The 25,035-nt window shown below is 49.9% G+C and overlaps 1 protein-coding gene across 1 annotated transcript in view; it reads right to left on the bottom strand.

Annotated features, from left to right (window-relative positions):
- The window catches only part of LOC125630569 (uncharacterized), a 48,129-nt gene extending 24,823 nt beyond the window's left edge, over window positions 1-23,306 (bottom strand). The window contains exons 1-5 of the mRNA XM_048836732.2: window positions 23,136-23,306; window positions 17,447-17,602; window positions 11,880-12,007; window positions 5,567-5,675; window positions 757-873 (exon numbers count right to left, since the gene is read on the bottom strand). Of these exons, the coding sequence (XP_048692689.1) occupies window positions 757-873; window positions 5,567-5,675; window positions 11,880-12,007; window positions 17,447-17,602; window positions 23,136-23,187 (562 nt within the window). The 5' untranslated portion in view covers window positions 23,188-23,306. The remainder of the gene's footprint in view (window positions 1-756; window positions 874-5,566; window positions 5,676-11,879; window positions 12,008-17,446; window positions 17,603-23,135) is intronic.
- Window positions 23,307-25,035: the final 1,729 nt, after the last annotated feature.

Below are 25,035 nucleotides of genomic sequence, written 5' to 3'. Positions count from 1 at the left end.
AGTGGTCTCACTGCAGCAGGGTAGTGAGATTTGTCCCCTGGATGTTTTATGTGAGAGTTTCACAGCAAGTTCTTTTGCTGCCTACTTATCCATTTGAGGGGGACGACTCTTGGAAGTTGTGCACACTGCCTGAGGAATCGGAGGCAGCTGCATACCTTAACTTAGGAAATCTTTCACCAATACAAGGTTCAGGCCAGCTGGCAGGCCATTAGATCAACTAGCCTGACCTGCTGCAGATTTTATCCAATAATTCCTGCATCAAACCCAGGAACTTGTGGTTGAATTAGAGTGTCTCTTTTAGCAAGACGCTCAGTGATGGAGAATTTACCACATCCCCAATAAATCTGTCCCCATGGTTAATTACTAAAGGGCTGCAAGTTCTCAATCACCTGGAATCTAAGTTATTGGATCTTATATTGCCTCCCTACACCTTATATTGCTCCTGTTTTCCTCCCACAGATGTGATCTAATGCTCTAAGGGGTGGGAAGAATTCAATTTTTGTTGGGTTTCTACAGCAGCTAGGACAACAGGGTCCATGACCAGGGCTCCTAAGCACTACGGCAACACGTTATTAATGTAACACGAGGTTTATTGTAACCCAGTGTTCTATGAGAACTGAGTTGGGTCTAAGAAATAAAACAGCTAGCACAGATCACTGGCAGGGATCGCATTGTGTGTATCCAGTGCACAATGGGCCCTGGCTACTAGGCCTATGACAATACACATCGCAGTTCAAGAGTCTCTGCAGAACGCACCGTATGGAGCTCCCAGTACTGTGAGGAACATCAGGGCAGAAACCAGGAGATAGAGGAGGGACAGCCACCATCCAAACAGCAGCAGGTAGAGGATGTTCCCACAGGTGACTGTGGAACCTGGTAAAGAGAAGATATAAGGATTGATGGAGCGACCTGTGGAGAAACTAAGATATAAGCTCTGAGGAGCCCATCTGAGGGCTGGCCCAGTTGGTTTGGGAGTCATCAAGTCTCATACCCAGAATTTTGTCCTGGTGAAAGGAGCTGAATTAGTAGCCCTAGAGACTGAAGTCCTGCTTATCCGCTAAATGTGTACAGCTGGGCTTGGGAATCCAATCGCTCACTGCCCACAAGCAAATGAGGAACACTGCCTGGTGGATGAGGTGGCTAAGCCCCTACTCTGCAGAATTTAAGCACTCCCTTTTAGATGTTTCAGCCCTTATATCTGCAAAGCTAAAAGCCTGCAACTGTGATGGGATGCAGTGCAGTTTTCCTGAGTCTGTGGACAAACTTCTCTGGTACCTCTGCTGCTGCTCAGCTTTGCCCAAAGAGCAGAAGGACACTAACTAGACTCTGGTCACTTTGACTGCTGCTATTCCAGAACCCTTAAAGGAGCAGTGGAAGGGTTGTGTTGATTTCACTCTGCTACTGAGAAGAGGTGGGAGACAGACAGTGGCTGGAGCTGTTCATGAGTAACGAGGACTTCCCCCCACCCCAAGGCTGAGAGGAGACGTTAGAGTAGCTGGGATGAGAGGAAGAGCTCTCTTCCAGCATAAGAGCGACTATACTGGATCAGACCAATGGTGCATCTAGCCCAGTATCCCGTCTTCTGATAGTGCTTCAGAGGGAATGAACAGAACAGGCAATCGAGCGATCCATCCTCTGTCATCCACTCCCAGCTTCTGGCAAACAGAGGCTAAGGACACTCAGAGCATGGGGTTCCAACCCTGACCATCTTGGCTAATAGCCATTGCTGGACCTATCCTCCAGGAACTTATCAAATTTTTTGAACCCTGTTACAGTTTTGGCCTTCACAACATCTCCTGACAATGAGTTCCACAGGTTGAAAGCAGGCAGGCTTTGTACTGCAGACTCCTGATAGCCACAGGCAACGAGGGGGAAAAGCCCCTGATTAGGATGCACCAATAGCACCCCTCTTTCTCTGTAGCTGGGGGCCTTTTGTGGGGAAGAAAGAGGGGTTTCTCCTGGGCGGTGACTTCTATTTCTGCAGATCTCTGCTGCCCTCTTACCATTTTTGTATTCTCCTCTGGCTAAGGAGCTGAGCCCCAGGCTAGTAAGCACCCAGGGAGGAGTTCTGAGCCCCAAGGTACAGCATGGGTAGCAACACCAACTCCCCCAAAATCCCTGCCACTGTATTCAACCCTGGCCCAGAGGAAACTCCGCTAGGACAGGAGAGGTGGCCATCTGCCCACTCCGTTCTTGGCTTCTCTGTGGAGACTGCCAAGTAGCACCAGTTTGGGGGACTCTTATTCACCAGGAGGGGGACTGAGACCAGGGTCATTCCCAGCTCACTATTTGACTTCAGAAACGGGAACCACATGAGTGACGAAGCTGGTTAGACTGAAGTTAAAAAGAAGAGAGAGTCACCAGCAGGAAATGCCTGAAAGCTACATGGACGCCTTTTAAAAAACACCATGAGAAAGGATCAAATTAAATGTATACTCCAATTTAAAAAAAAAAAAAAAAAAAAGTAAGAGGACCAAGAAATGCCACCATGGCTCAGAGTAAAAGAAGCAGTTAGAGGCAAAAAGACATCCTTTAAAAAATTGGAAGTCAAACCCTACTGTGGAAAATAGAAAGGGCCACAAATTCTAGCAAGTCAAGTATAATTAGGCAGGAAAAAAAAAAAACAAATTGAAGAGCAACTCGCAAAAGACTCAAACTAACAGCAAAAAAAAAAAAAAAAAAGTTACCCCAGAAGCAGGAAGCCTGCCAGACAATCACGGGGCCACCGGACAACGGAACTGTTAAAGGAGCACTCAAGGAAGACCAGGCCATTGTGGAGAAGCTAAATTAATTCTCTGCATCAGGCTTCACTGCAGAGGACGGGAGGGAGACTCCCACGCCTGAGCCATGATTTTTAGGTGACAAAAATATTGATCACTTCAATCTGGGACAGTTCCTCAGAGTGGTCTTGGAACAAATTGATAAAATTAAACAATAATAAGTCACCAGGACCGGACGGGATTCACCCAAGAGTTCAGAAGGAACTCCAATATGAAATTGCAGAACTAACAACTGTGGTATGAAACCTATCACTTAAATCGGCCTCCATACCAGAAGACTGAGGACAGCTAATGTAATGCCAATTTTTAAAAAGGCTCCAGAGGCGATCCAGGCAGTTACAGGTCAGTGAGTCTCACTTCAGTACCAGGCAAACTGGCTGAAACTATTGTAAAGAACAGAATTAATCAGACACATCGATGAACACAATTTATTGTGGAAGAGTCAACACGGCTTTTGTAAAGGGAAATCGTGCCTCACCAATCTATTAGAATTCTTGGGCGGGGGGGGGGGGGGGTTCCAAACATGTGCACAAGTGTGATCCAGTGGATATAGTGTACTTGGACTTTCTGAAAGCCTTTCACGAGGTCCCTCACCAGAAGCTCTTAAGCAAAGTAAGCGGTCATGGGATAAGAGGGAAGGTCCTCTCATGGATCAATAACTGGTTAAAAAGACAGGAAACAAAGGGTAAGAATAAATAGTCAGTTTTCAGAATGGAGAGGTGTAAATAGTAGGGTCCCCCAGGGATCTACTGGGACCAGTGTCGTTCGACATCCATAAGTGGTCTAGAAAAAGGGATAAACAGTGAGGTGGCAAAGTTTGCAGATGATACAAAGTTACTCAGGATAGTAATGTTCAAAGCAGACTGCAAAGAGTTACAAAGGGATCTCACAAACCTGGGCAACAACATGGCAGATGAAATTCACTGTTGATAAAGGCAAAAGTAATGCACACTGGAAAACAATCCCAACTATACATATGAAAAGGGGTCTAAATTAGCTGTTACTACTCAAGAAAGATTTTAGAGTCCTTGTGGATAGTTCTCCGAAAACACTCGCTCAATGTGCAGTGGCAGTCAAAAAAAGCTAACCATGTTAGAAACCACTAGGAAAGGGATAGATAATAAGACAGAAAATATCAGAATGCCTCTGTATAAATCCATGCTTTTGCCCACAGCTTGAAGATTGTGTGCAGTTCCCCATCTCAAAAAAAGCTGTATTAGAAATGGAAAAGGTACAGAAAAGGGCAACAAAAAATGACTGGGGTGTGGAACAGCTTCCATATGAGGAGAGATTAAAGAGCCTGGGACTGTTCCCTTAGTCATCTTTCTTTCAAGCTGGAGATGACGGAGGTCTATAAAATCATGAATGAGGTGGAGAACGCGAATGAGGACATGTTATTTACCCCTTTGTTTAACACAAGAACTAGGGGTCACCCAATGAAATTAATAGGCAGCATCTTTAAAAACCAAACACAAGGAACTACTTCTCCACACAATGCACAGTTAACCTGTGGAACTTGTTGCCAGAGGACGTTGTGAAGGCCAAAAGTATAACTGGGTTTAAAAAAAAAAAAAAAAAAAAAGCGAGATAAGTTCCTGGAGAATAGATCCATCAATGGCTTTTAGCAAGATGGTTAGGGATACAACCCCTTGCTCTGGGTGTCCCTAAGCCTCTCTCTGCCAGATTCTGGGACTGGATGACAGGGGATAGATCAATTCTGTTCATTCCCTCTGAAGCATCTGGCACTGGCCACTGTCGGAAGACAGGATACTGGGCTCGATGCACCACTGGTCTGACCCAGTGTGGCCGTTCTTATGTTCTTAACCACCAGGAGGGACTTAGGTCACGGACGTGAGCCAATGATCAATCAATTGATTGATTGATTGCTCGCACACACCCCGCTGTTAACTGAAGTGAAAAGCTCTTACTCTGTTACTCCAAGCGGTGGGATACATATGACCCAGGATCTGACCTGCACTGCTCAGCTCAGAGACAGACGCAGACAGCTCAAGCCCTAGCTCCCAGCCTTTAAAGGGACGCTCCAAGCCGAATGGGCAGCATGCCCTCCTCTATTTCCAAGATGTGGACAAACATTCCCCTAAAGTTACACTGCCCATTCAGGGAAGCAGTCACGTAAGCAATGGGAATGCAGCACATTAATCAGCTAACTAATGGCTCGTACAATGCAGAGAAGAACGTGGGGGGAAGAAATCCCACCGTGTTGAGTACAAACATTCTGCTGCTGTCCACAGGTCCTTGGAGGTGCCATTTCTACTTGCTACAAGAGTCACAGACATGCACCATTTCCTTTGGGGGCCCAGGACACCACCCTCCTTCAACAGAGAGGGAGAGTTGGTCACAGTTACAGGGCAGTGGCTGCCGCAGTCACCCTGCTGCTGGTCTTGTGGGCAGGCCTGGTGTATGTTACATTATGAATGCCGAAGCATGGCCACCATTGCCTTCTGCTGAGGGCAATCGAGTGCTTCCCTTTGGCGGGAGGTGGTCTTAAGGAGGGTATGCACAGAGGCCTGGATTTGGAAGCGGTGGCCCCCACTCGGTGGCACTTTAAACACGAGGGCTGGGTCAGTCCATAGGAGTTTGCGACAATCACCTTCCAGACGTGCTGACAAGTTAGAGGGTTGATGGATTCCAGGTGCCCCTCACTGGCCTTGCAGATAAATATGATCAAAACAGAACTCTCAGGACTGCTAGCTGCCCAGGGGAGAGGGGGATGTAGAGATGCCCTTACCAGAAAGGGGGAGTTTGGGCAGGGCATCATTTCCTACCTGTGGGGCTTTTCACAACGTTCAGATCTGAGTAGAGCTCTTTCACGATTTCCGACCGGTCTTCCCAGGGCCTGGCTGTCACGTGGCTCTTCCATTTCTTAAAGCCAAACTGGGAAGCAGAGAGAAACAAGTCAGACCCCAAGCGACTGCACCTGGCCGGTGCTGCTGTTCCAGAGAGCATGTTCCACTCCTTCCAGCTAGTCAGAAGTGCTGCGGGCTATGGGCAGATATACGGAGGGGGACGGAGGGCAGGAGGCAGTGGCTGCTCCACATTAGGATTGCGGTTCCTAATTCACAGGAGGTTGAGAGAGACCGGAGACAGTAGTTCGATCGTACAGGAACATGCAGGGGGGGTGGGGGGGAGAAGGCAGAGCTGGTGCTCCTCAGACTAGCCAGGGAGCCGGCATGCCAGGCTAACTCCAGAGACCAGGAGACAGAGCTGGTGAGGGACTTCTGGCTGGGGTCTCATTTCCACAAGGGCAACCAAACATCAGGATACAGTTGTCTGGGACTAGCCGACTGAGACTAGCCACCAACACAGTAGTGACAACTCCACTCTGCCCACACCCCTGATTGCGCCCCAGAAACCTCAGTCAACTTCTTCACTGCCCAGCCCGGATGAAAAAAGCAGTGGAAGATCCTGTGTGTGGTTAACACACAACATCATCAACAGTGAATACCAGAGCCAGTTAATCCTCACTAACGAGGACAGACAGGGTAGGTAAGACAAACCAGCGGCACCGTGTCTCATGAGCTTGGGTCAGCTGACTCAGACTTGTGGGGCTGTGGGACAGCAAACAGTGCAGACGTTCCAGGCGAGGGTCTCAGAGCCCAAGTCAATTGAGCCAGGCTCAGACTCGGTGCCGGTAGTGTAGATGTACCAAAAGGCATTTTGCCTTCCTGTGACATGAGGGAGAGGTGGTAAAAATCCATCCCCAAATCCCAGAATTCCCTGGAGAAGGGCATGGCAGGTGTGAAGGACTTTCCCCTACAGAATGTTTGATCAGTTCCAATTTGGACTCCATGGCCCGAGTTACCTGTACCGTGTTTTGGTAAGTGAAGGCAGCGAGAATTGGAGGGAATTTCGAAGTTCCCCACAGCACAGCAGAAGGATGGCCTAGCGGCTAGAGCACAAGCCTAGGACTTGAGACCTGGGTTTAATTCCCTGCTTCGCCACAGACTCCCTGCGTGACCTTGGGCATGACCTTTACTCTGTACCCGAGTTCTCATCTGAGTGGGGGGGAGAAGAGCCCTGCCCTACCTCCTGGGGCACTGTGAGGATAAGCTATGCAGTGAGGTGCTCAGGCACTAAGGTAATGGGGTAAGAAAAGAACCTCACACAGGTAACATTGGTGCTCTCCCCCAGCCTCTGGTATTAGACACAGGTTACATGCATTTCCCACTCCTAAACTTCATGCACCCCAACCCCCTTCCAGCTGTAGATATGGAAGTAACTAGACACAAGACTGTGGAAGTAATCTGGACACAAGACCATGACCCCCTCAGCTAAAAGGGGGACGAAGGCAAGTTAGATCACCTGGGATCTTCAGTAGTTTTTGCTCCCCGGTAACCAACGGGCTACAAGGGACATTCAGTTGCCTCCAGGTCCTTAGCTTTGGGTCAGACTGTATAAACCCAATGGAAACTGGGTACTGCGTTGCATTGCTCACGGCCATCTAATAACGTGCTTGTAGCCAACATATGCTGATGGGGGAGTAATGGATGGTGTAAGGCTGGGTCTACATGATCATCGTACATAGGTATAACTCCATCATTCAGGGGTGTGAAAAATACACACCCTGGAGCAACACAGTTATACCGGCCTACCACTTGGTGTAGACAGCGTTGTGGCGATGGGAGAGTGTCTCCCATTGACAAAGCTACCAGCTCTCGGGGGCGGGGGGGAGAAGGGGTGGAGGACCTACGTCAACGGGAGAGGTTCTCCCATTGGTGTAGTAGCATCTTCACGGATATAAAATGCTGCCTTGTAGCAACTGCAGACCTGCTCTAAGCACGCCCCATTGATTGCTTTATGAACAAAGCTTCTGTACGAAGCGAGACAATTGTGTGGGGGGACGGTGTCTCAGAAGCCAGCTCATTTCTGTAGCACTTTGGCACCACCAGCGTCACAGGACTGAGGAGAGCACCTTGTCACCTGTCTGAAGTTCAGACTGCCCAGAACAAGCCCTCAGAGTGCCCTTGTGATGATCTGTTCTCATCCCGTCTGGAGCTGGTGGCTGGTTGCTGTGGGGCATGCCACAGAGTGGTTTTGATGAAAAGCCTGTTTGTCATTCCCAGCTAGCTACTGCCCCAGATGAACCAGACCCATTCCGTGCGGAGGCAGCGTCAGCAGCCCCAGACCCAGGCAGGGCTCAGCAGTTAGGGCTACTTTGCTGAGGTCCTCCAGATTACGTCCAACTGAAATTAATCCAGATTAACGAGCGAAAGGGAGTGAGAAAATTACGATTTTACAGGACAAACAATGGTTGGTTTTCAGATGCATGACTCACCAGTTCTGCAATTTCACGTAAGTCAGAAGGTGCTATTATGAGATCAGGGCTTCCCCAATGGAAGGGCAATCAATTTGCACAAAGTTAAAGGCTCTGATCAGAGCTACGTCATTCATCAATGATGTGGGGGATGGAAGGGGAAAGGACAGTTCCCACTTTTGCCACACCTAGGGCATCTACCTTTCTGTTCTATTCTACATTGGTTCGTACAACCCCACACAGCATCCAAGCAGCTACCATCAGGGCACCGAACATGACTAGCGTGTCCCGTGTGGCTCATTCATAGAATCATAGAATATCAGGGTTGGAAGGGACCTCAGGAGGTCATCTAGTCCAACCCCCTGCTCAAAGCAGGGCCAATCCCCAATTAAATCATCCCAGCCAGGGCTTTGTCAAGCCTGACCTTAAAAACTTCTAAGGAAGGAGATTCTACCACCTCCCTAGGTAACGCATTCCAGTGTTTCACCACCCTCCTAGTGAAAAAGTTTTTCCTAATATCCAACCTAAACCTCCCCCATTCTCTCTCCCAGGGGGAAAACTGGGTTATCAGTGCAGGAGCTGAGCCATTCCCAGATTCAGATACAGGGTGTTTTTTGTATTTTATTGGTCAATGGGGCGGCTTTTTCTCTGCACCCAGGAAGGTAAAGCACCATTGCTGTCGAGCCTGGGAAGAAGAGAGTGGCCCCCAAACCCACCACTGTGAGGGAGATCGCCTTTGCATGCATCTCAAGCCCCCAAAGTTCCTCCCAGAGTCCACACTCTCCAGGATGCTCAGACAGACAGAGTGGTGACTGTCATACAAGTCCCTGCATCAGAGGTCCTTGCTTTTGCTCACCTTGATTCTTGCTCACCTAGTGGCCTTCTTTGTTCTTAGTCTATAAAGAAAGAGGACTACATGGTGGAGGTCAGAGCAGGACAATAAACTCTTCCTTTGGCCAGTTGGCCTCTGCCTCACCCCTTTGGCTTCCCACAGGGTATGAGGGTTTCCCCTTCACCGCCAGGCACCAGCCTCGTTAGATGAGAGTGCTCCCTTGGAAGCAAGCCCTTTGTGGGGTTAGGTGCATCTGGTCCCCAAGGTCTTCTCTCAGGTAGCAGGCTCCTCCTGTCCATTAGCCTGGGGCAGCTAAAACCTTGATCTAGACAAGTGAATTTAGTTACTGACTATCTGGAGAAGCTACTGTTGTGTACAGCACCTGGGCTGACTGACTTGTCCGACCCATGGCTGAAGAGAAGAACATGCCATGTACAAGGTGACTTGTGCCGTATGTGGCTTTTGAGAGGCCCTATGTGCCAGCCACAATCTAGGAATATAGGCCCATGTTAGATGTGGGTGAACTATGGTTTTAAATTGGAGGTGGGATATTGGTATAAGCAACAGGCGCAAAGCATGTGACCAAAATGGATGAGGTCATGAGACAGAAGAGGTGTGTTACACTTGTAGTGACCCTTAGAAAAACCAGTTCTCTTATTTAAGGTTCAGCCTAAGGTAACAGAACTAAGACATGGTTAATTGGGTACCTGGTTCAGTCAATTGGCTAAATGAGAAATGCCTTCATCTTGCTTTAACAAAGGCCCATTACTTGGCAAGGACATCACTTGTTAACAGGTACAGGAAAGTAACCTCTTTAAAAGGGTCAGGCAGATATTAGCAATGAACCAAGTGGGAGTCAACGGTGTCTAAGCACCCCTGGGTTTAGCCCATTTGTAAGTATCTTGGGCAAATGCTTCTGTTGCTGTTTAGATGTAGCAAATTGCTTATTAGTTAGGCATGTTTAGAGCAATTGTACCTTTCGATTTAACAAAGAAAATATGGTTAAATCAGTGTTGCCGTGATACTCTGCGTAAATAATAATTACAACACATGATCTATGGAAGAGGCGCAGCTGATGCGAGTCAGAAAAGGTATTTAGCAAAGCAGCAGGCCCAACATGCAGGTCACTGCCACTAACAGTATAAGAAACATTTAGAAGAGAGACTTAGGCAGGAGGCCAGTTTTCAGCCTCAGATTGGCCAGACGGGGCCTCTAGGAGTTACGCTCAGATTGGCAGCATGGGTGTAAGAGGAGCGGAATTTTAGAACCATCAGAACACCCCGATCAGGCAGTGCTGTTAACCCCGTTTTACAGATGTGTATGAGAAGTTTAAAATTAGAGAATTAAAGTTAACTTGAGTTTGGTTAAGGAAATGTGCGTGTTGTAAAGAAAGGCCCTGACTAGCAAGTAGCAGGAAGGCTTTGGAAATAGTTATAAAGCCAGAAGGAATGAGGTAGGGTGGGTGTCTGGTTCAAACAACAACTAATAAGATAAGGGGATGTTTCTACAAAGGCGGCCTCTGAGCAACAGGGTTAACTGCAAATGATTTTAAATCAAACCAAGAGGATCAGTCTTAAAATGAACCAACTTGGCCCTCCCCCAACCCACACACCAGTGTTAAAGCCGATGTGAATCCAGGTGCAATGGGAAAACTGGTGTACAGCAAGGAGGAGGGGAGGAAAGACCTTGGGAGGAGAGGAGGTTGTAAATCTTATCTGGATTAAGACTGGAAACCAGGGTGAACGTCTCAGGTTGGTCTTTAGCTGAAGTCAGTCATTGGCAATGACATCACTTGTTTGTTAAAGGATATACAAAAAGTAAACTCAAAGGGTTCATTGCTAATACCTGCCTGACCACGCTGGAGCCGACCAGTATGGGGGTGGAACACCCCTGGGTTTAGCCCATTTGTAAATATCATGATCAAGTGCTTATAAATATGTTTTGTTACTATCTAGATGTAGTAAGCTGCTTAATAATTAGGCTTTTAATAATAGTTTGAGTGACATTGGGCAAGTCACCCTATGTGCAGCGGCAGTCAAAAAAGCAAACAGAATGCTGGGAATCAAGAAAGGGATAGATAAGACGACAGAAATCATGTTGCCTCTATATAAACCCATGGTACGCCCACATCTTGAATATTGCATGCAGATGTGGTCGCCCTTTCTCAAAAGATAGATATTGGAGTTGGAAAAGGTTCAGAAAAGGGCAACAAACATTAGTAGGGGTATAGAATGGCTTCCGTATGAGGAGAGATTAATAAGACTGGGACTTTTCAGCTTGGAAAAGAGGCAACTAAGGGGGGATATGATCAAGGTCTATAAAATCATGAGTGGTATAGAGAAAGTAAATAAGGAAGTGTTATTTACTCCTTCTCATAATACAAGAACAAGGGGCCATCAAAAGGAAATTAATAGGTAGCAGGTTTAAAACAACCCTTTGACCTTTGGATTTAATAAAGGCATTTATGGTTAAATTTTGTTTGGTGATTTCCCATATTAATTTCAAATAATAATTCCAGCAGACGCGAAATTAAGGCACAAAGGTTAAGTGACTTGCCCAATGTCACAAGAAGTCTGTAGCAGAGCAGGGAATGGATACCAGGTCTCAAGGCCTAGGTTAGTACTCTAACCACTGAGCCACCCTTCGTCTCAGACACTGGAGTAAGACAACCGACCCCATCACCCCAGTGCTAGACCCCCGTTGCAGGAGTGGGTTTTTACAGACTAGGCTCCTCACAGAAACAGCTGACACAGTGCCCCGGACTGTGCAGTGCCCACACTTCCATAGGGAATCCGAACAACTGCCCTGAGCGAAGGAAAGAGCCTAGTAGCCACAGCGGAGAACAGAGAAGCACTTTCTGAAGCACCCTAGCTTGAGAACATATGTGCCAGCAGAGAGGTTGCAGCCCTCATGGAGATTCTGGGCTTTCAGCCACCGATGCATGACCCCAAAGAGAGAAGGGTGCGGGTGAGGAGGAGAACACAGAACAAACCTTATAGTTGTTGGAGAGTTTGTTGGCTTCCACCTCGTTTTCCGCAGTGATGGTGGTTTTCACCAGGCAGCCGTCACAAATTTGCACCTCGTCGGAGAGGTGCTGGCAGCAGGCAGGTGTTGAGATCACTGCGCAAGAGACCAGCGAGGAGAAACCCAAGATTTAGACACACATCACCCCCAGCCAGAGCCCCACGGCCAGCTATAGGGCTGCCCTGTAAGGATCCTGCATGTCTGGCCTGTAGGGCTGTTCAGAGAACCATAGAATATCAGGGATGGAAGGGACCTCATGAGGTCATCTAGTCCAACCCCCTGCTCAAAGCAGGACCGATCCCCAATTAAATCATCTCAGCCAGGGCTTTGTCAAGCCTGACCTTAAAAACTTCTAAGGAAGGAGATTCCACCACCTCCCTAGGTAACGCAATCCAGTGTTTCAGCACCCTCCTAGTGAAAAAGTTTTTCCTAATATCCAACCTAAATCTCCTCCACTGCAACTTGAGACCATTACTCCTCGTTCTGTCATCTGCTACCATTGAGAATAGTCTAGAGCCATCCTCTTTGGAACCCCCTTTCAGGTAGTTGAAAGCAGCTATCAAATCCCCCATCATTCTTCTCTTCTGTAGACTAAACATCCCCAGTTCCCTCAGCCTCTCCTCATAAGTCATGTGTTCCAGTCCCCTAATCATTTTTGTTGCCCTTCGCTGGACGTTTTCCAATTTTTCCACATTCTTCTTGTAGTGTGGGGCTCAAAACTGGACACAGTCTCCAGATGAGGCCTCACCAGTGTCGAATAGAGAGGAACGATCACGTCCCTCGATCTGCTGGCAATGCCCCTACTTATACAGCCCAAAATGCCATTGGCCTTCTTGGCAACAAGGGCACACTGACTCATATCCAGCTTCTTGTCCACTGTAACCCCTCGGTCCTTTTCTGCAGAACTGCTGCCTAGCCATTCGGTCCCTAGTCTGTAGCGGTGCATGGGATTCTTCCATCCTAAGTGCAGAGTCCTGCACTTATCCTTGTTGAACCTCATCAGATTTCTTTTGGCCCAATCCTCCAATTTGTCTAGGGCCCTCTGTATCCTATCCCTACCCTCCAGCATATCTACCACTCCTCCCAGTTTAGTGTCATCTGCGAACTTCCCAAGAGTGCAATCCACACCATCCTCAGATCATTTATGAAGATATTAAACAAAACCGGCCCCAGGACCGACCCTTGGGGCACTCCACTTGATACCGGCTGCCAACTAGACATGGAGCCATTGATCACTACCCGTTGAGCCTGACAATCTAGCCAGCTTTCTATCCACCTTATAGTCCATTCATCCAGCCCATACTTCTTTAACTTGCTGGCAAGAATACTGTGGGAGACCGTGTCAAAAGCTTTGCTAAAGTCAAGGAACAACACGTCCACTGCTTTCCCTTCATCCACAGAGCCCGTTATCTCGTCACAGAAGGCAATTAGATTAGTCAGGCATGACTTGCCCTTGGTGAATCCACGACTGTTCCTGATCACTTTCCTCTCCTCGAAGTCCTTCAGAATTGATTCCTTGAGGACCTGCTCCATGATTTTTCCAGGGACTGAGGTGAGGCTGACTGGCCTGTAGTTCCCAGGATCCTCCTTCTTCCCTTTTGTAAAGATGGGCATTACATTAGCCTTTTTCCAGTTGTCTGGGACTTTCCCCGATCACCATGAGTTTTCAAAGATAATGGCCAATGGCTCTGCAATCACATCCGCCAACTCCTTTAGCACTCTTGGATGCAATGCATCCGGCCCCATTGACTTGTGCACGTCCAGCTTTTTTAAATAGTCCCGAACCACTTCTTTCTCCACAGAGGGCTGGTCACCTCCTCCCCATGCTGTGCTGCCCAGTGCAGCAGTCTGGGAGCTGACCTTGTTTATGAAGACAGAGGCAAAAAAAGCACTGAGTACATTAGCTTTTTCCACATCCTCTCTTACTAGGTTGCCTCCCTCATTCAGTAAGGGGCCCACACTTTCCTTGGCTTTCTTCTTCTTGGCTAACATACCTGAAGAAACCCTTCTTGTTACTCTTAACATCTCTTGCTAGCTGCAACTCCAGGTGTGATCTGGCCTTCCTGATTTCACTCCTGCATGCCCGAGCAATATTTTTATACTCGTCTCTGGTCATTTGTCCAAACTTCCACTTCTTGTAAGCTTCTTTTTTGTATCTAAGATCAGCAAGGATTTCACTGTGAAGCCAAGCTGGTCGCCTGCCATATTTACTATTCTTTCTACACATCGGGATGGTTTGTCCCTGTAACCTCAATAAGGATTCTTTAAAATACAGCCAGCTCTCCTGGACTCCTTTCCCCCTCATGTTATTCTCCCAGGGGATCTTGCCCATCAGTTCCCTGAGGGAGTCAAAGTCTGCTTTTCTGAAGTCCAGGGTCCGTATTCTCCTGCTTTCCTGTCTTCCTTGTGTCAGTATCCTGAACTCAACCATCTCATGGTCACTGCCTCCCAGGTTCCCATCCACTTTTGCTTCCCCTACTAATTCTTCCTGGTTTGTGAGCAGCAGGTCAAGAAGAGCTCTGCCCCTAGTTGGTTCCTCCAGCACTTGCACCAGGAAATTGTCCCCTACATTTTCCAAAAACTTCTTGGATTGTCTGTGCACCGCTGTATTGCTCTCCCAGCAGGTATCCGGGTGATTGAAGTCTCCCATGAGAACCAGGGCATGCGATCTAGTAACTTCTGTGAGTTGCCGGAAGAAAGCCTCGTCCACCTCATCCCTCTGGTCCGGTGGTCTATAGCAGACTCCCACCACGGCATCACCCTTGTTGCTCACACTTCTAAACTTAATCCAGAGACTCTCAGGTTTTTCTGCAGTTTCATACTTGAGCTCTGAGCAGTCATACTGCTCTCTTACATACAGTGCAACTCCCCCACCTTTTCTGCCCTGCCTGTCCTTCCTGAACAGCTTATATCCATCCATGACAGTACTCCAGTCATGTGAGTTATCCCACCAAGTCTCTGTTATTCCAATCACATCATAATTCCTTGACTTTGCCAGGACTTCCAGTTCTCCCTGTTTGTTTCCCAGGCTTCGTGCATTTGTGTATAGGCACTTGAGGCAACCCACAGATCGCCCCTCTTTCTCAGTATGAGGCAGGAGCCCTCCCCTCTCACGTGCTCCTGCTTCCCCCCGGTATCCCACTTACCTCAGGGCTTTGGTCTCCTTCCCCTGGTGAACCTAGTTTAAAGCCCTCCTTATTAGGTTAGCCAGCCTGCTTGCGAAGATGCTCTTTCCTCTCTTCGTTAGGCGGAGCCCGTCTCTGCCTAGCACTCCTCCTTCTTGGAACACCATCCCACGGTCAAAGAATCCAAAGCCTTCTCTCCGACACCACCTGCGTAGCCATTCGTTGACTTCCACGATTCGACGGTCTCTACCCCGGCCTTTTCCTTCCACGGGGAGGATGGACGAGAGCTAGTACAATATTATTTATTTGTATTACCATAGCCCCTTTGGAGCCATGGCCAGGATCCCATTCTACTAGATGCTGAACAAACACAAAACACTGAGACAAAATACATTTGCAAGTCTCAGCAAGAAGAATGTCCCAACATCAGTTTGCTGCTATTTGTAAGGTCAAATTATTAGTTATTCACCCCGGGCAGACAGCTGATGGATATTTGGGTGAGTGGTTCTAATCCACACATCGCAATCAGGGAGTAGAAGCAGTGCCATATGACCAGCCAGACCCCATGAATGGGAGACACTCAAGCCACCCACCACTGTTCCTCCAAACTAGTGGTTCCCTAAGCTGGGGCCTGCTGCACATCACAAAATCCGGAGCGCTTGCTGGGGGTGCGTGGAGAGCTGGCTGCTCACACGGTGCTGGCTCCAGGAGCGAAATTGGATAAGACATGCTAAGAGATCCATTCCTCATAGACTTTAAGGCCAGCAAGGAGCAATCATGATCATCTAGTCTCACCTGCTCAGTACAGGCCACAGAAACTCACCCACCCTCTCCTGTGGTAGGCCCATAACCTTGCAATTTAATGTGCCAGTTCCTTTAATATTCTTGGATGGAGATTTTCCAGGCGCCCCCCCCCCCCCCCCAATTTGGTCCCATAAAGCACTTTCCCTGCGTTACTTTTCTTGTGAATTTCTAGATTTTTCCACTGCAACTAACAGGAGAGGAGGTCCCCGAGCCCCATCTCTCATTGGACAGGCGGTTCCCTGCTATGGGGACATTTGAGGACCCCCATGGCAAACAGTTCAACACAGCCATGTTCCCAAAAGTCACAAGTGCTTTGGAAAACACGTAATAGAAATGATTCATAACCAGTCCTTCCAGCCAGTCTCAGGAGCACATGAGAAGGGACAAGACAGCCCAGTCGTTCTCTGTGGATTTTGTGAGGATGTTGCTGTGACCAGAGAGAAGGAAAAGGACTAAACCAAGCAGACATGAGAAATAACAAAGAGCTGATTACGCATTTGTCAAATTCAGTACGCCACACAGGGGAAGTTACCATGAGAGAACTGCGGGGGTTGCACCCAAGGTGTATGATTATTAGCTAATTGCATACCCTAAAAACTGCCCCCACGGTCAGCATTCCCACTGTATGGGCACAAGAATGGTGGGAGAGAGGTAAAGCAGCCATGGCCCAGCGTTCTTGGCACAGACTGTGCCTCGAATAGCGGCTTTTGACGTAGAACTGTTTAACCCTTTCATTGCTGCTCCCCCTGTTGCTGTTCACGGAAATCAAGGGAACGCCACCGTGTTCTACCTACAGCATTCGCAAGCAGTCCCTTGGCAAGAGCATTATTCCTCCTATCTAGCTAGATGCAGGTCATGAGAGCACTGCTTGTCTGAAGTCTGCTCTGGCCCAGCATCACTTCCTTGCTCTCTTCATAATCACTATTTAAGCATTGGGTATTTTTGCAACCAGAGATCAGTCTCCTCCCCTGGGTAGGTGCTAGGTTAGCCTGCCAGTAGAGGAATACGTTACAAGAAGTTTTATTTCAAGATCTTTGATGCTAGAAAACCTGAAGTGCTTGCTATTACAAATAAGCTATACTCGCCATGCTAATATAATACCATCTACCACAATAGGATTTCAGGGGATCCACCCATATAACAAGCATTTATTAGTTAGAGCCCAGGACTCCTGGGTTCTGTTCCCAGCTCTCCCATCCACTTGAAAGTCACTCTATGTCCCAGGTCTGCTCCTCTAAGAGAAGGCAGATTGCCTCTCCTCACACCATGAGAGGCAGGCATCACTTGTATTTGCCAAGCATTTAGATCCTTCAACCAAAGGTGCTAGGTGAGTGCCACAGGGTTCTGGTGTGACACCCCAGAGCTGGAGAAGGTGGTCAGAGACAGACCCCTTTGCACTTGGAGCCCCCCTTGCATTCCCTGGGCTGTCTGCACAGTTTCTGTTGCAGTGCATTTCTTAGCTACGGAGCATCAGCCACCTCATTCTCTCCTCTCAAGAGGGACTGAATGAGAAAGGCGCCCTCTATAACCCTTTCCCATTGTCCCAGGGCCAACTCTGTGCAGTAAGCCCAGCACCATTCCAGGCGACCCTTTCAGCTCTGCTTACCCGGCAGTATCCTGGGCGTCATTATGCTATGCTGATGGGATCCCGAATGCATGTCCCCAAGGTCTCCATGGGTGTTGTTAATGGCAGCACAGTGCCGGTCACACAGCGACCCTCGCCGATGGGGGTCGACCCGATGCTCAAATTCCTTGTGGAAATCTGAAACGGATATGGTAAAGGGAGAGTGAGCAAAGTAGCCAGTCGCCATCGGGGTGCAGTGCTTCTAACCGGGAGCCGTTATGGATCCCAGACTGTCATTATTAGGAACAGGCAGGATGGGGGAGAGAAATGCTGAAGGTGAGAAAGCACGGATGGAGGGGAAGAAAGGCCAAATCAGAAGAGACAATAGAGAAACTTCTCCACGGCAACAAACACTGGAGGACTTTTTCCAGTGAGCGTCACCTGCTGCATTCTGTCGAGCTCATAGACTATCAGGGTTGGAAGGGACCTCAGGAGGTTATCCTGTCCAAGCCCCCTGCTCAAACCAGGACCCATCCCCCATTTTTGCCCCAGATCCCAAATGGCCCCCTCAAGGATTGAACTCACAACCCTGGGTTTAGCAGGCCAGTGCCCAAACCACTGAGCTATCCCTCCCCCCCTTCTCGCTTAGGTCATCCTTGGGGAAGGCACCCCATTTTTACAGCTCTGTGGACTTACACAGCAGCCAGTAGATGCATCAAGGAGGAAAACTCAAGTGGGAGGCAGTATTTTTGTTACATGGAATGTTTGCTTCCTGCTGGGTTAGAGGCAATGGTGGGTTGGCGGTCTCTAGACAGGGTAATCTGAAGGTTACCTTTGGGCAAGGAAAGGGGGCCCAGGTTCCACCCCTCCCTGCAGATGTTATAAAGCCCCCTTGTTTTCCTTCTGACGTTGGCAGGTTTGGCCTAGATAGATCCGTTTCAGGGCGGGGCTGGAAAAACTCTACTCTTGCTACCACCAGAGCAGAGGACAGATCAAGCAACCCAAAAATTCCAGCCAAGTTACACGCTCACCCAACAGAGGTCCACTGTGAATCAGATGACAGCTAGGATAACAAAACACAGCTCACAGGGCTGGTTTGGAAGTGGCTTCACATGATCGTCACCAAACTAACCAATTATACTGTCACGGTTACACCAGTTTGACTGACTGACAAGGTCCCTGGGGCTTCAGAGACAGAGCCTGGAGCTGGTTTAACCCATTGGTCACCTCCAACAGCGTACGGCTTTCAAATCATTTCAGTTTCCCCTTTATGTTTAGGGGATCAATCCTCCTCCCCCTTCCCCCACCCTATTTGTTGACAAAAGATGCTAGGTAAGGTCAGTTTCCAGGGGTGTCAAAGGGCAGATGATCAAGCTAGTTTCCAGCATGTACCCCATCTACCTACCTCTAGGTACAAAAAATGGGACCTCAAAGTTGGTATTGTCTAAACCTGCCATGGGTCCCCAGAACACCCCTACACACAGAAATATTGTCCGACTGCCCTTTGCAGTGCCTAGCACTATATTGTACAATGCTGATCCACCCTGCTAAGACAGGCTGAAGGCAGAGGCGCCAGGAGAATAAAATCTGGCTACACATCTGGTCTTGAGTCACAGCTATTCATGCTTTATAACCAGTTCTTTCAAGCACTAATACAATAGGGCAGCTTAGACAGACAAAGAAGGGGCACTTTCAAGATAAAGCCATACATTTAAAGGTTACTTGTGCATGGTTTAGATAATGGAACTGAAAGAATTTGAGGAGTCTAGTTTATTTTTCACCAGTGTTGCCAACTCTCACCACGTTATTGCCGGTCTCACCATTTTTATATTTTTTTCCTTAAAGACCCAGCTTCTGGAATCATGCTATTGCACGAAAATATCAGCTTTCATGTAAGTTTCTAGTCCTTATGGTTGCAGAGAAAAGCTTGTAAATTTAGAGCTTGTGCACCCTAGAGACTGGGGAGGGGGTGGGGGGGGAAGAACCAGAAGGTAATTGAATAACTACAAAATAGTTTTAAAATCTCACGATTCTTAAGCCAATGCCATGATTGTTGGCAGTCTGGGGTTGACAATGCTTCTGCGCTCATCCTCAAGTCTCCTACCTGGAGGAGATTTAAATTGGCTTTACAGACTCCGTTCTGCTTAGACTAGATTCACAGCAAGCAGCACACCCAAGTTGGTTGTTGTTTCCCCAAGCGTGGCACGCCGCGGACTGCCCATAGACTGAGCTTCCCGGCCTAGGCCCAGTCCTTGCACCTAGCACACGGGGTGGGTGCTACCAGAAGCAAACATGTTTCACTCAGAACACACAGCAAGATACACTCGCTTGGTTAGCCCACGTTTTATATCCCAGGAAGGGTTATGCACCCCATGCACAAACACAGCCTGGGTTCAGGGTCTCCCACACCAGCAGGATGCTGCATTAGCACCCGCAGGGGCATCCGCACCTCATAGAGGTTTTCCACTGGGTTTCAGAGGTTGTTATTCAGTGCCAAGGTTTATAAAGCCTAGATGCGATAGCTGATGGATTCCTTCAGCAAGTAGTTGCTGAACCGACTAGAGGGGATGCCATTTTAGATTTGGTCTTGGTGAGTAATGAGGACCTCATAGAGGAAATGGTTGTAGGGGATAATCTTGGCTCAAGTGATCATGAGCTAATTCAGTTCAAACTGAATGGAAGGATTAACAAAAATAAATCTGCAACTAGGGTTTTTGATTTCAAAAGGGCTGACTTTCAAAAATTAAGGAAATTAGTTAGGGAAGTGGATTGGACTGAAGAATTTATGGGTTTAAAGGTAGAGGAGGCCTGGGATTATTTTAAATTAAAGCTGCAGAAGCTATCGGAAGCCTGCATCCCAAGAAAGGGGAAAAAATTCATAGGCAGGAGTTGTAGACCAAGCTGGATGAGCAAGCATCTTAGAGAGGTAATTAAGAAAAAGCAGAAAGCATATAGGGAGTGGAAGAAGGGAGGGATCAGTAAGGAAAGCTACCTTATTGAGGTCAGAATATGTAGGGATAAAGTGAGACAGGCTAAGAGTCAAGTAGAGTTGGACCTTGCAAAGGGAATTAAAACCAATAGTAAAAGGTTCTATAGTCATATAAATAGGAAGAAAACAAAGAAAGAAGAAGTGGGACCGCTAAAAACTGAGGATGGAGTGGAGGTCAAGGATAATCTAGGCATGGCCCAATATCTAAACAAATACTTTGCCTCAGTCTTTAATAAGACTAAAGAGGACCTTAGGGATAATGGTAGCATGATAAATGGGAATGAGGATATGGAGGTAGACATCACCATATCTGAGGTAGAAGCGAAACTCAAACAGCTTAATGGGACTAAATCGGGGGGCCCAGATAATCTTCATCCAAGAATATTAAAAGAATTGGCACAAGAAATTGCAAGCCCATTAGCAAGAATTTTTAATGAATCTGTAAACTCAGGGGTTGTACCGTATGATTGGAGAATTGCTAACATAGTTCCTATTTTTAAGAAAGGGAAAAAAAGTGATCCAAGTAATTATAGGCCTGTTAGTTTGACATCTGTAGTATGCAAGGTCTTGGAAAAAATTTTGAAGGAGAAGGTAGTTAAGGACATTGAAGTCAATGGTAAATGGGACAAAATACAACATGGTTTTACAAAAGGTAGATCGTGCCAAACCAACCTGATCTCCTTCTTTGAGAGAGTAACAGATTTTTTAGATAAAGGAAACGCAGTGGATCTAATTTACTTAGATTTTAGTAAGGCGTTTGATACTGTGCCACATGGGGAATTATTAGTTAAATTGGATAAGATGGGCATCAATAGGAAAATTGAAAGGTGGATAGGGAATTGGTTAAAGGGGAGACTACAACGGGTCCTACTGAAAGGTGAACTGTCAAGTTGGAGGGAGGTTACCAGTGGAGTTCCTCAAGGATCAGTTTTGGGACCAATCTTATTTAATCTTTTTATTACTGACCTGGGCACAAAAAGTGGGAATGTGCTAATAAAGTTTGCAGATGATACAAAGCTGGGAGGTATTGCTAATTTAGAGAAGGACAGGGATACCCTACAGGAGGATCTGGATGACCTTGTAAACTGGAGTAATAGGAATAGGATGAAATTTAATAGTGAGAAGTGTAAGGTCATGCATTTAGGGATTAATAACAAGAATTTTAGTTATAAGCTAGGGACGCATCAACTAGAAGTAACGGAGGAGGAAAAGGACCTTGGAGTATTGGTTGATCATAGGATGACTATGAGCTGCCAATGTGATATGGCTGTGAAAAAAGCTAATGTCATCTTGGGATGCAGCAGGAGAGGTATTTCCAGTAGGGATAAGGAGGTTTTAGTACCATTATATAAGGCACTGGTGAGACCTCACCTGGAATACTGTGTGCAGTTCTGGTCTCCCATGTTTAAGAAGGATGAATTCAAACTGGAACAGGTACAGAGAAGGGCTACTGGGATGATCCGAGGAATGGAAAACTTGTCTTATGAAAGGAGACTCAGGGAGCTTGGCTTGTTTAGCCTAACTAAAAGAAGGTTGAGGGGAGATATGATTGCTCTCTATAAATATATCAGAGGGATAAATACCAGAGAGGGAGAGGAATTATTTAAACTCAGTACCAATGTGGACACAAGAACAAATGGATATAAACTGGCCACTAGGAAATTTAGATTAGAAATTAGACGAAGGTTTCTAACCATCAGAGGAGTGAAGTTTTGGAATAGCCTTCCGAGGGAAGTAGTGGGGGCAAAAGATCTATCTTGCTTTAAGATTAAACTCGATAAGTTTATGGAGGAGATGGTATGATGGGATAACATGGTTTTGGTAATTAAATATTCATGGTAAATAGGCCCAATGGCCTGTGATGGGTTTTTAGATGGGGTAAGATCCAAGTTACCCGGGAAAGAATTTTCTGTAGTATCTGGCTGATGAATCTTGCCCATATGCTCAGGGTTTAGCTGATCGCCATATTTGGGGTCGGGAAGGAATTTTCCTCCAGGGCAGATTGGAAGGCCCTGGAGGTTTTTCGCCTTCCTCTGTAGCATGGGGCACGGGTCACTTGCTGGAGGATTCTCTGCTCCTTGAGGTCTTCAAACTACAATTTGAGGACTTCAATAGCACAGATATAGGTGTGAGGTCTTTTTTAGGAGTGGTGGGTGAAATTCTGTGGCCTGCATTGTGCAGGAGGTCAGACTAGATGATCATAATGGTCCCTTCTGGCCTAAATATCTATGAATCTATGAATCTATGCTCAGTAAATTGGGGACCCGAGTTAATCCAAGATCCCTAACCTTTCTGTGGGGCAGGGCTTTATTTATACATCAACAGAAACGAGCCAGAGAATTATCTGGCGAGCTCGAGCCAGCAGGTGTCCGCCTTGCTCTGCCCAGGAGAGGGTCTGGGCGGCATCGCGGGAGCCAAGACTTAGTCCGGCTTGGGCCAGGGCTGCAGCAGCCCCCCGGTTTTCGTGCACGCCGGCCAGGGGTGGGGCCGGGAACGGGAGGCTGCTCCCCGGCCTCTCGGCACGAGCCGAGGGAGCAGGCGCGGCCAGTGGCCGGCTAGCGGGACTCTGCCCCCTCCAGGGCAGCCTGACGCGCGGCACCAGGCAGCGGCTCGCCCCGCCGCGCCCGCCCCGCGCCTGGGCGCCCCCAGCCGCAGCCACGGGCCCTCTAGGGGCCCAGCGAGCTCCCCCGCGGCTTGCAAACCAACCCCCGGCCCCCTCGCAGGCGCCCCCCGGCCGCTCACCGAAGGTGTCGTGCGTGTGGCGGCGGCGGCCGGGGTCCGACTCGTGGGACATGGCAGCTCCCCCGGGGATCAGCACGTGCGGCGGCAGCAGCTGGGCCTGCAGCCGGGGGATTTAAAGGACGGCGCGGAGCATGCGCCTGGCACCGTCCCCCCCGCCTCCTCCTCCGTCTCCGGGGTGAGGAGGGGAATGTGTGCGCCCAGCACGGCCCGCCGGGGTGTCCTAGGGGTGCCCGGACCCTGCCCCCCGCGCCGGGGTGTCCTAGGGGTGCCCGGACCCTGCCCCCCGCGCCGGGGTGCGCGGAGCTGCCAGGGGTGCCCGGACCCTGCCCCCCGCGCCGGGGTGCGCGGAGCTGCCAGGGGTGCCCGGACCCTGCCCCCCGCGCCGGGTGCGCGGAGCTGCCAGGGGTGCCCGGACCCTGCCCCCCGCGCCGGGGTGCGCGGAGCTGCCAGGGGTGCCCGGACCCTGCCCCCCGCGCCGGGGTGCGCGGAGCTGCCAGGGGTGCCCGGACCCTGCCCCCCGCGCCGGGTGCGCGGAGCTGCCAGGGGTGCCCGGACCCTGCCCCCCGCGCCGGGGTGCGCGGAGCTGCCAGGGGTGCCCGGACCCTGCCCCCCGCGCCGGGGTGTCCTAGGGGTGCCCGGACCCTGCCCCCCGCGCCGGGTGCGCGGAGCTGCCAGGGGTGCCCGGACCCTGCCCCCCGCGCCGGGGTGCGCGGAGCTGCCAGGGGTGCCCGGACCCTGCCCCCCGCGCCGGGGTGCGCGGAGCTGCCAGGGGTGCCCGGACCCTGCCCCCCGCGCCGGGGTGCGCGGAGCTGCCAGGGGTGCCCGGACCCTGCCCCCCGCGCCGGGTGCGCGGAGCTGCCAGGGGTGCCCGGACCCTGCCCCCCGCGCCGGGGTGCGCGGAGCTGCCAGGGGTGCCCGGACCCTGCCCCCCGCGCCGGGGTGCGCGGAGCTGCCAGGGGTGCCCGGACCCTGCCCCCCGCGCCGGGGCGCAGTCACGGGGGCCCAGTTGTGCGTGCATCTTGCACCTCCCCCCGGAGCGCGTCCCTTGAAGAGCCCAGGGCTGTTGCCAGTCCCGGGGCCTCGGAAAATCATGTGTCAGACCCCCCCCTTCCTCAGATCATGAGATTGGCTTAAAAATCGAGGGATTTTTTTTAAAATGAAACCCGGGTTCTCTTTATTTCCCTTCCAGTTTCTGAGCCTGTAGGGTGCTCTCGGGGCACCCATCTGGCTGACAGCAGGAGCCTCTCCTGCGGGGATGGGGCCGCAAGGAGGGGCGCCCCTGTCCTCCCCAGGCAGCTGGGGCTCCCCCTGTCAGCAGCCCCGCCGCCAGCGCTGACAGCGGTTTCTAAGTGAGGTTGAGAAGCCCGACTCACGATCATGACTCAAGGCTTAATTTTACTTGGAAATGGGGTGACCCCTTTTCAACATGCAAGGCGGGACACACGGAGGAGCCCCAGGCATGGGTGGCACCTCCTATAGGCTGGGGAATGCTGTGCCTCTCCAAACAGCCCCGCCTGGCCTGCCCACGCTCTGCCCGGAGGACCCTCCTGCTTGCCCACTTCCCCCTTGTCCCCAGGCAGGCGGCTACTCTTCTGGGAAGGGGGCTGGGGCTAGGGTGGCTGACCTGTGGCCGGGACTTGGGGTGGCTGGGGCCGCACAGCGCTGGGGGCCCTGGGGCCAAGCTGATGGCACTGGGGCTGCCTGCCCTGTGCTCGGGATGGAGGGGGGGTGTTGGTGGGGCTGCGGCGCTTCGGGGCAGGGGGCCGCACTGTCTGCCCCGGGCTCTGGGGCTGGAGGCGCTCAGGCAGCCCGGGAGGGGCAGGGCCTTGGGCAGAAGGGGCAGGCTGGACCGGGGGCTCGCCTCCCCGAGCCCGTGGCTCACCCACTGCCTATGGGTCCC

Source organism: Caretta caretta, chromosome 1 (assembly GCF_965140235.1).
Source record: "Caretta caretta isolate rCarCar2 chromosome 1, rCarCar1.hap1, whole genome shotgun sequence".
Lineage (NCBI taxonomy): Eukaryota > Metazoa > Chordata > Testudines > Cheloniidae > Caretta > Caretta caretta.
Note: the sequence above shows the minus strand (reverse complement) of the source record. Positions and strands in the feature narration are given on the sequence as shown.